The sequence below is a fragment of the Chelmon rostratus genome, chromosome 10 (genome assembly GCF_017976325.1).
Source record: "Chelmon rostratus isolate fCheRos1 chromosome 10, fCheRos1.pri, whole genome shotgun sequence".
Lineage (NCBI taxonomy): Eukaryota > Metazoa > Chordata > Actinopteri > Chaetodontiformes > Chaetodontidae > Chelmon > Chelmon rostratus.
This window is the reverse complement of record NC_055667.1, coordinates 5,266,341-5,277,500: the sequence shown is the minus strand read 5'-3', so window position 1 is coordinate 5,277,500 and position 11,160 is coordinate 5,266,341. Positions and strand designations below refer to the sequence as shown.

The window sequence follows — 11,160 nt, the reverse complement described above, 5'->3', positions numbered from 1 at the left end:
GTCTCCCGATTCTGTCACCTGGCCTGGTGACGTGAGCAAGCAACTAATCCGACTGTGCTTTAAACACAGCTACATCCCGGCTGGTGCACAAAAAGATGCTTCCACAGTCCTGCCCACTTCAAACCAGCGAGAGGAGCCCATTACTCCCATTAAAACAGGTCTTTCTGTCTTCCTGTCTGAATTTACAGTGTACTTCTTACCTGCGTGATGAGGCTCTTTAGTTCAGTCCTCTCGACTTCCCATGATGCCTTGGCCTTTGCGAACTGCTGGGTCAGTTCCTGGGAGCCTTGTCTCTCCTGTCGCAGCTCTCCGCTCAGGTCCTGCAGCGCCACCTTCAGGTCTGCCAAGGTGCTGCTCACAGCGCTCGACTACAGGGAGAGGCAGGTAGTGCAGGTTAGAGTGTGTGTGGGCTATTTTGTGTGTTTGAGCGTGTGTGTCAGTCCACCTACCTTGATAGTTGGGCTGAGTGATTGTTCGTCAGCAGCAGCCCTCTTGTCGCTCTGGTGGGCGGGGCTCGTCATATTCTCCTCCTCTAACAGCAGGTAAAGGTCCTTCAGGCTGTTCATCTAAAACACCAATCACAGACCAGGATCACCTGTCAATCATTTATGTTGGCCTCGAATATTATCCAATAAACTTTCATTTTTTATATATATATTTCACCTTTACTTAGCCGCCTGTCATTGTGTGTTTGCTCAGGAAGAGTTGATGCTTTTATACACTGCAGGCATGTATTCAATAATACTGAACACTACATGTTAATAGTTTAGGGGAAAAGTTCAGATTTGGTTGAAGATTTTGATTTAGAGGAAAAGGTAGTAATGCCTGGATCGTACGCCATGAAGCTAGGCCGATTTTGAGACGATTTTGTCGTGGACGATCAGTTACCAGCAACGCAGCTGATTGTGAATGACAATGAGGCGTCTTTACCTGTGTAGTGTGACATGCTAACCGGCTTGTCATGCAGCGCCTGGGACGCCCCACGACGCCCCACAACACCCCACGACACCCTGACAAAAAGACTAGCATGTCAGAATTTTTTGTCTTGACACATCTAGTGTGACATCTCTAGAATAAAATCTATATCTAAATCTAAAATAAATATCTTGGTGAAAATTAGATGTGTCAACAGTACGGACAATCAGCTATGGACTCTGACAGATCACGCTCTCATACCTCCAAGACATCTTTCCACTCTGCGTCCTTCTTGCAGCCCAGCCTCCACTGTTTGAGGAAGCAGCGCAGTTTGAGGCTGAGCAGTAACAAGGCCTGCTTGAGGTGCTGAGACTCCTGGACCAGCAGAGTCCTCTCCTGGCTCCACAGCTTCTGCTGAAGCCGAGCCTGCAGGCCCAAACTTTGCAGCTGGAAGTCCCGACGGAGCAGAGCCTTCTGGTGCCCTTCCTGCAGCTGACAGAGAAAGACACTTTGACCTTTTTGAGCTTAAGTTTAACTGCATAATCTTCCATTCCACATTTGTGGACAAATGTGGGGGTGTTTTGTTTACAAGTTTAATTTATTAGCTGTGTGTCTTGACAGTATTCAGTGCTGCAAACAGACCTGGGCGAGTTTGAGAGAGGTTTCTCCCTGAGCCTGCCTCTCCTTTTCCGGCTCCTCCTCCTGAGGCCCGTGAGCCGACTCCCCCGCTTCGGACCGCTGAGCCTGGAGGTCACTGGACTGGACGGGCTGGAGGGAGATGAAGAAAGGATGAGCAGGGAAAAAAGATGGTGTGGGGGTGGGGTGAAAGAAAACACAAGAATTGGGTAAGAAAAAGAAAGAAGGAAAAAAAGCAGTTGGAAGGGAAATAATGATAGGAAACAAGAAGTAGGCAGAGATTAAAGAAAAGAAAAATGAATAGAAAAAGAATAGAAGCAGTAATGGGAGGAGAAGTGGGGAAGGAAGTGAGAGTTAGAAGGAAATGAAAAAAGGAGAAAGAGCCTTTCGTGAGAAGCACATGACATGGCAGTTTTGTGCTACAACACCCTTTAAATCACAGCCCAGCTGCGGCACGCTACTGTACGTCCACACACACAACCATCGTGCCCAGCACCCTCCCCATGCCTCATTTGGCTGCTGAGTGAGTGCGATCCATCGACCCGCCGCTGTACCGTTAATGTCCTCTTTCACCCTCCACTGGGCTCAGCCTCTGCCCTCCATCACCCTCCACCCAGAACCCACCCGGCCGCTCACAGCCTCCACTGTCACAAACGAGCCTGACCTCGGCTCCAAAATGACTCGCCGGTGTGAAAAAGTGGTGGCTGCTCACGCAAAATGAACGACGACGTCAGAAACTGCAGCAACACGAGAGCCAATATGGGAGTTACAAAAAAGTTACAAACACCTTTATCAGGGTAATTGAGGATGGGGTACACACCACACCAATTTAAAGGAATGGTTAGAGACTTCAGGAGGAGAAGATCGATTCCACTCTCATGTCTGTGCATTCAATGTGGAGCTTAAGCCAGGAGTTAATTAACTTAGCTTAGCATAAAGACAGTAAGCTAACCATGCTCGATCCAAAGCTCAAATTTATTCCCAACAGCACATCTTAAGCTCACTAATTACCACCTATCTGGTTTAATTATGAGAGCGTATAGTTGTGGTTCTATTATTTCTTGGCGACCAGCAGCCGAGCTCAGTAACTTCTCATTTCTTTAATTTGTGCACAAATATAAATGAAAAAAGGTTTTGCATTTAGGGGGAGTTACATGGTGTAACTGTCTCTTGGTGAACAACACCTGGGCAGCCATTTAAAGTCTTGTAATCAGAGTGAAGCTGCCATGTTTGGTGCCTGTGAGACCGAAATCAAAACCTGTGCTCGATGACTGTATTTAGCTACCAACACTCTGTACAGACTCTACCGTTGAATTCTGCAGGGTATGAGTTACAGCATTATACTGAATACTGAGTGTCTATAAATGCTGGGTGTGTGTGTCACTGCTCTGTTCATCCCCACTACAAACAGTCTCTATAATATCTGACTCTCTCTTGTTATCTTCCTCTGCCTCTCTCTCTCATTCAACCTCTCAAGCTCAGATAAAAAAGCAGAGAGACACACACACACACACAGCCCCGGTTACCATGGAGATACACCAGCAAAAGGTCAACCAAACAAAGGTCCCTTCTTCCTGTCAGTCCCACATCTGACGATGAAGTCACTGTTTGTGTTTGTTTACAACGCTGTGTTGCTAACATGAGCTGCCACCACTATACCACAATGGTACTTCAAGAAGTACTACAGTATGTGTGAGTTTCTATGTCTGTGTGTGTGTGTGAGTGTGTGAGTGTGTGTGAGTGTGTGTGTGAGTGTGTGTGTGTGTGTGTGTCTGTGTGTGTGTGTGTGCGTGTATAAATGAGCCTTTAATTAACCTTTACTTAGCCTGTCATTGTGTGTTTGCTCAGGAAGAGTTGATGCTTTTATACACTGCAGGCATGTATTCAATAATACTGAACACTACATGTTAATAGTTTAGGGGAAAAGTTCAGATTTGGTTGAAGATTTTGATTTAGAGGAAAAGGTAGTAATGCCTGGATCGTACGCCATGAAGCTAGGCCGATTTTGAGACGATTTTGTCGTGGACGATCAGTTACCAGCAACGCAGCTGATTGTGAATGACAATGAGGCGTCTTTACCTGTGTAGTGTGACATGCTAACCGGCTTGTCATGCAGCGCCTGGGACGCCCCACGACGCCCCACAACACCCCACGACACCCTGACAAAAAGACTAGCATGTCAGAATTTTTTGTCTTGACACATCTAGTGTGACATCTCCCACGACGTGTTCCTGAGTGTTAACCAACCAGGTGCTCTCTCAAGAGCACAGTCAGGTAACTATATCGCAGAGGAGGAGGAGGGATGCTAATGTTGATTTACTACCTATATAATAAAAGACAGGCTGATAAAGCAGCAGACTCAGACTAGACCTTTTGTTTTTTACCTTGAAGGCTGAACCCTTAGTGTTTATGTGTCTGTGTTTACAAGAGAAAGAGAAATTTCACATTGAAACATTGGCTTCAGGCTTAAGTTGGGCTCTTGTGGAAAATATTTGCCGTCAGCGCTGAGATTTCAGACCGGGGCTGAAATTTCAGGGCCCTGCAGTTCTCTGATGTTTATGCCTGTCATGATGTGAATGATTGTGATTTCGAGCGACTCACCAGTGCAACATCTGCCTCCTTCTCGTCCTCTTCCAGCTGGCTGTTTTCCTGCTTTTGAGTCTCACTGACGTCTGATTGGCTGCTCTCCTCAGTTTGACCCTTCGCCTCCAGTTCTGGTTGGTCCCTATAATCAGGCTGCTGCATGCATGCATGGGCAAGTTAATGAAGAAAAAAAAAAAACAACAAAAAACAAAAAAAAAAAACATAGAGGAGAGAGGGAGGGGCAGGGGAGGAGAGACGTTGTGGATTAAAAACAAAAAGGAGGGGAGTGATAGAAATGAAAGGAAAACAAGACAAACAAACACAAGAATAAGAATAAAAAACAATACAACCAAAATGGCGTCCATCCATATGACAACATTGAGAACGATGAGAAACAAATAGAAAACAGAACTAGCTGAGTATGGATCTCACAAGACGAAGAAAAGGATGTAGAGGAAAAAGAGCTTGGTCAGAGAGGAGAAGGAGAGAGTGGAGAAAAGAAAGAAAAGGAGGATGGAGGGTAGAATGAACGGCTGAGGGAGGAGGAGAGAAAAAGGAAACGGAGGAGGACATAGAGGAGGGGGAAGAAAGGAGAGACGGGGAGAGACAGTAATGGGGGATAGAGGAGGGGAGGGAGAGGGAAAGAGGGGAGAAATAAGACGAATGGGAGAGTAAGAGAAGGAGCAAGGCAGTTAGAATGAAAGGTCAGAGCGAAGAGGAGAAGGAGCAACAAGGTGAAGGAAAAGAAGAAGGAAGAGTGGAAACGCGGGAGGCCAGCAAGGAGGAGTAAGGGACAGTAGGGAAGCAATTAAGGATGCAGAGGAGGAGACGTGAGGAATAGGATAAAGGAGGTGTAAAAGGAGGGAAAGGGGGACATGGAGGTGAAGTGCAGAAACCGACGGTTATGGTGCCCGTGCAGAGGGAAAGAGGGAAGGAGGAAGGGACGAAGGGAAGGAGAGAGAGAAAGGAAAAGGGAGGAGAGATCGGAGGGGTGTTGGGACTCAGAATTGGCCTCGAATGGAGTCGAAACATTATGATGTATTCTCTTAAATCTTTCTACCATGTCATCACAGCCTCCTTCAAACAGGCAAATTACATTAGATTAGATTAGAAAACAGAGATTTTTATAGGAAACAAGTTTCTCTTGCTGTAAAGGCGATACACCAAATTGTGAAAATATCCATCTAAACAAGTAAATTAATTCCAGTGTTGAGTCTTGACAGCCTTTTTAATCAGTGAACAAAATTACCAGCGTGGTGACAAAAAGTGTTTCCAACACATCAGATTTGACGTTTTTTTTAAACATGTTCCTGACAGTCGAAGGCGAGGGAAAAAATGCCTCCCTCCCCCGTCTCTGCTGATTCCAATGTGCTTTTTATAACTTTGTGGATCTTAGACTGAATTTAAATGGACCACAATATGATTGGAAATAGAGTAGATCCTCAGGCTGAAATAATAAATGACAAATGACTGACAATCAACTGCAGAATTTCCCAGTGGAGCATTTCACACTGAAAATGTGATTCATGAATTATGATTGGAAATCTGTTTAGACTGAGCTCACTGTCTCATCTGCTGCTTCAAGAAATCTGTGTGGACATCTCTCTCAATCAGGATCCCAACTGCACCATTTAGCCAATTTTTAACCAGGTTTGTAGTCTTGTGTTTCTACCGATATTTCTTGTCAGGTCGATTCCCCTTAAACCAAATATTCAAACCAAAACCGAGTCAGATAATCCTTTCAGACTATGACTGTTGGTAGGGATCATATGATTCAATCATCCTGCCAGTTACACTATAAATGTGAGTAAGTCTGTAGATATAATTTAACTTTATATGCTATAGGCACAAGCAACAGTGCTCATACACACTAAATGTGAACCCACACTGTACACTGAATCAGTTTTATGATATGCTGATGGATAGTTATGTATATATAGAAATAAATGGTGCTTTATGTGCTCTTGATAACCTCACTATGTCCATGCAACAAACAGGCTCCATTTGAGGCCTAAAGCAGCATCTAACCACCAGGTTAGGAGGCAATTTAACAGCATGCAGAGGACATGGGCGGCGTCATGTGGAGAGGTTTACACTGACAGCTCAAATCTGAATTCATCTGATGCAGTTAAAGCAGTTTTTTTTTTCACAATTTGATGTTGGTGTTTGTCGCTGAAGAGCTATTAGTTCATTTCCATCAGTGTTTGAAGCTTGTCAGGGTTATTTAGAGTAAGAACGGGACAGAGAAAAGAACTGATGTTACGCCTGCTACGGTGGCCCGTTTTCAGACCCCCAGCTGTTGGGCTGTTTTTTTTTCTTCTGAGCTCATTTAGTCTGCTAATTTCATGTTTGTTTCTATTGTCTGTCACTGGTGCCACATCAGATTTGAGCATGCTGGGTAAATCCCTTGTCCACTGTGAGGAGAAACTAAAGCGGCATGTTTAGATGGGATTGGGAGTGTTGTTCAGCCAAACTAATGGTTAGGCACTGGACCGAACACAAAACTGAAGAATAGAAAAACAAACTGGTGACAACAGAAAATAAAATCCAGCAAAAGTAAAAGCTTTTTTTTAAAAAAAAAAAAGATAATAAATGAGAGAGACAGAGTGACAAGGAGTGACAAGGAGGAGCGTGTTTCCTGTCTTTTACCTTCCCCTCTGCAGTGGTCAGTCCATCCTGGCCGTCTCCAGAGCAGGGGAGGGAGGCGCAGGGTGAGGCCAGGGGAGACTCTCCTTCCACCTGAGGGTCCCTCCTGCCTGCTGGGGGTTTACCCAGGCCGTCTACCCTCTCAACAAAGGCCTGCAGCTGGGTGTGCAGGGCCTGGAGCCTGCTGGTCAGAGCGCCAACCAGAGGCCGGTCGGCCAGGTCAGACAGCTCTGAAATCTGGGGAACGAGGAAATAACGGAATTTATCAGACAGTTTTTATTATTGGCTGCGTGAGGGAACGGCTCGGCCTGATAAATGTAGAGCTGTGGGGCTGATACTGCAGGTGGCTGGACATTCAGTGCAAGAAAAAGTGCCAAAGCAGAAGATGAGATCTGTCACTGAGGCTGTGTTCTTCACTCTCGAAGGCTCTCCTCTTTTTATTTCACCCAAAAAAATAAAAAGATCCATTGCTGCCTTTTAATAATGCTTAATAAAAAGCAACCTGGAGACGTCACAATGTGCATTTTACATTACTTTATGATATTATAGACACAGCAATTACTCAATCATCAGATTGATCAGTGAAGAAAATAATCTTTAGTTGCAGGCCTAATGTTACTGTATATAATTAAAAACACATAACATTTATATGCAGTGCTTCGGTAATAACTGAAGTAATGCACTTTTATCTTTATTAACTTATTTTGCATTGTCAGTGGTGGGGGTCACTGTTTTTTAAATGGTTGTTGTTTTAAATGTAAACATTGCACAAGTGCTGTACTTTTTGATTTTTTATGTTTGATTGGACAGCATGGACGGAGGGCCTGTACCTGGCTGTGAGGCTGAGGCTTCTCCAGGTCACACGGCTCTGCTGCCTCGTTGCTGCAGACCTTGTGATAGATAGATGGGGAGGAGGAGAGGCAGTTGGACTCGGGGGAGGTCAGGAGCTGTATTGCCGTGGAAACCAAGCGGGCCTGGTCCCTCATGGCCAGCAAGGCATCATGGTCCTTCTGCCCCAGGCACCCAGGGAGCGAGGCTGCTGCGTCAGCGTTGTCCTCGATCTTCTTTTTCCGCTCTTTGATCTCCAGGGCATCGTTCTCACCCCCGACCGGCTCTTTGCGGTGGGGCGGGCTGATGGAAAAACAGAAAGAACACGGTCAGGGCTCGTCATCCATGTTGGCTTAAACACTGGGACTGAAAGTTTATTCTTGACCTTAAAGTGCTCAGGAAGAAAACCTCAATATCTGTAGTTCCATGACAACTGGCTAAACTCCATCAAAAGCTCCAGAGAGCTACTAAAGGGACCTTGTGGTGAGTTTGTTTTTTCAACCTCTGTTTCAAGAATGAACTTTTAAACTGAAAGTAGTTCACTGCTGTTAGCAATAACAGTCTGGGTTGCTTCACAAGGCTGAGAAATACTGCTTGAGTTTTGAGGTACAGGTTTATTTAGCACTCTTTGAATCTGTCATCAAGCTCATGGATGTCTGGAAAATCCATCTTAAAAAACTGGACAGATTGCCATGTAATTTAGTTCAGATACTCATTTTTTATGACGTTTAATGGCCAAACACCTGCATAACGACACTCCCATAGGCCTCAGTACTATTTTGTGTTTCGTGCTGATTGTAACCGTGCTGACACCATAAACTAGCGTGATGAAGGTGATAAGCATTACACCTGCTAAACATCAGCATTTTAGCTTTGTCATTTTGAGTTTGTTGTCATGCTGATATTAGCATTCATCTCACAGCACCGCTGTGCATTAGTGTAGCTTCACTTCTCAGTCTTGTTATCAGGTTGACTTTTGTGCAGAGCTTGCAAAGAAAGCAGGCTGGCTACATGACTCATTACATCATGTCCAATAACAAACACCTGTTTGTTTAAGCGGACCTGCGATGAAATAAAAAATACAAAATCTGGGGAAAGAAAACAGATTTCTAACCAAATTAAAAATCAACAACTTGGCCTTCATCTCCTTGAATGATCAAATGGAAAAAGGTGGACTCTGTATTCACTGAGTTATCAACAAAGCTGCTCAGTTACTACAAAAAATACTGTCACTGAAGTAATCCCAGTGGAGAACCACACTGTAGGACTACAATATCAAAACAATACAAAACTACCTGCTGGGAAGGCACTCAGCAGAGTCTCCAGCCTCAGCGTCAGTCTCCAGAGCCAGTCGTAGCGAGGAGGAAGAGGAGGAGGAGGAAGGTGCATGGTAGGACGCCAGATCACAGCGCTGCAGGTTGGACAGAAGCACTCGGTTCTCGTACTGTAGCTTCTTCACCTTCCCGCTCAGTTCTCCAATCTGAAGCCTCGCCAGTCTGAGCTCCTCCTCCTGGGCCGGCGCATCTGTGCTGATAAGCACCGCCCCTTCCTGTATGGAGTGCACCGGGCTGTCGTTGAGCAGCCCGTCCGTCAACGACGTCAATGAGTTGGACGACAGCGCGGACGCTGGCGGCGGGAGTTCAGATTTATAGCGGTTGATCTCATTCATCAAGAGTTTGTTCTGCTCCTCCATCTCGATGAGAGACCTCCTCAGCAGCTCCGCCTCCTCCTCCACAAACTGCAGGTGTCTCTGGAGCTCCATGACGTTTTCAGATGAAGGCCCTCCCCCGAGTACCATGGCTCCACCTCCTAGGCCAAGACCTGCCCCCAAACCGCCGCCAACACCAGTAAGTTCTTGAGGACCATCTACAGAAAAGATACAATCAGAAGTCAAGCAACAAAAAGCAACAAGTGTAATACAGTGTCCAAGCACATCCCAAATTCTCGAACTATTCCTTTAATGGTATGTGCAGATTTAAACAATGAAGAGCTAGAGTCAATATAGACGCATCAGTAAAAGGAGTGAATTTTCGAAACAATCTTAAGGGCACTTTAACAATTCAGAAATCAATAAAAACTAATAAACCAATGAAATCTAATGGCTTAATTTCCCAACACACTTTCAGGATACACCTTTTCAATACTTGTCCCAGTCTATTGTTATTGCATCACATGTTTGCACATAGGGGTGCTTTTCTATTGTTTTCACATGACCATTCATTCTATTTGAACTCAGAAAATGATGAAAGATCAAATGCAGCTATGATGCAGACAAACCTTAGCAGACTACTCGAGTTGTCTCTGTTAGCTAGTTAGCCTAGAGTCAAGCCATGAAGGTCTGCATTCCTGGTCTTCTAAAGCCACGAACGCCATCGTTAATAAATGAAAACAGCCCGGCCACAGTTTACATTTATATCTTCAAACTGATTAGTTTGAGTCTCAAATCTACCTTGTGGCCCCTTCATGTCATCCATCTCAGCTCGGAGCCCCCTGTTCTCCACCTCCAGCTCCACGATGCGTCGACTCAGCAGGTTGGCCTCCTCCTCCACCAGCTTCAGGTGGACTCTGATCTCCGCCTCCCGGGTGTGGGGGGAGTCAGCAACCTGGAACAGGAGTCAAATGAAAAGGGGTGAGTGGAGAGAGGAGAGCCAAATCCTTCCTCACCTGCCACCTGTTAATTCACACACTTTGAATCAACTTTATCAACAATATTTGCAGCATTACCGGTCAGCATAATTAAATACAAATTAATAATGAAAATGATTACAAATTCATTTTAACCACTGATAATACTGCAGGAAAATCATTGCATGCGTTCTACTTGTTGAGGCGTTTGCTAATGTTCAGTTTTCAGGCTCAGAAGTCAGTTTGATTTAATGAGCTCTGTGTGGGTGTTTTGGCTGTTTCTAAAACAATGCACCTCTGTAGACTTTTCCCAGGCCTTCCTGGCCAAGGAGGGATAAGCACCATTTGGGTTTTATATGGGTACAAAGGGTGGGGATACTTCACAAGCCACGTCCACCATAACAGCCAAGTGGCACCGTTTCGCAGCTCTCAGGCAAACAGAGATGCAGAGCTAAATGCAGGGAAAAGATGGAAACTCTGGATTTGATTTTCCTTACAAGACACTTCCGAGGGCTGCATCGCATTTCTCAATATCAAACTAAAATCCTCCTCCTCCTTTGTAGGGTAGTCTTTGATTCTCCATACTGAGATCTCTGCTTGGCCACCTTCACTTACCACCAGTTTGTCTGCTCTAATTTGCTGCTTTACAAAATAGCCCTAAAGCTAAAATGCAGGTCTCTCCGTCCTCCTCGTCCTCACCTCCTCCACGGTGAGCGAGGCGTTGACGTCTCCGTACAGCGACCTGTACTTGGCCAGCTCCTCCTTCATGGCCTCGCTGTCCTTCACCAACTTGGTGAGCTTCTTGCACATCAGGGCTGATTCCTCCTTGGCGAAGTGGAGCTGACACTTCAGGTCTGAGCTGTCCTCCTGCAGTGACGGGACAGAAAGAGAAGAGAGCACTGAGGCGACACTGATGTGAAGAAACCG

General features: G+C 45.4%; 1 protein-coding gene across 2 annotated transcripts in view; it reads right to left on the bottom strand.

Moving 5' to 3' along the window:
• Window positions 1–11,160, bottom strand: part of soga1 (suppressor of glucose, autophagy associated 1) — a 105,646-nt gene that overhangs the window by 19,419 nt on the left and 75,067 nt on the right. The window contains exons 6-15 of one of the 2 annotated variants that reach the window (XM_041945313.1): window positions 10,933–11,100; window positions 10,058–10,211; window positions 8,904–9,474; window positions 7,611–7,911; window positions 6,784–7,017; window positions 4,153–4,290; window positions 1,558–1,683; window positions 1,177–1,407; window positions 450–566; window positions 201–368 (exon numbers count right to left, since the gene is read on the bottom strand). In XM_041945313.1, coding sequence (XP_041801247.1) covers window positions 201–368; window positions 450–566; window positions 1,177–1,407; window positions 1,558–1,683; window positions 4,153–4,290; window positions 6,784–7,017; window positions 7,611–7,911; window positions 8,904–9,474; window positions 10,058–10,211; window positions 10,933–11,100 — 2,208 coding nt within the window. The remainder of the gene's footprint in view (window positions 1–200; window positions 369–449; window positions 567–1,176; window positions 1,408–1,557; window positions 1,684–4,152; window positions 4,291–6,783; window positions 7,018–7,610; window positions 7,912–8,903; window positions 9,475–10,057; window positions 10,212–10,932; window positions 11,101–11,160) is intronic. The other variant, XM_041945314.1, reaches the window with a different exon arrangement.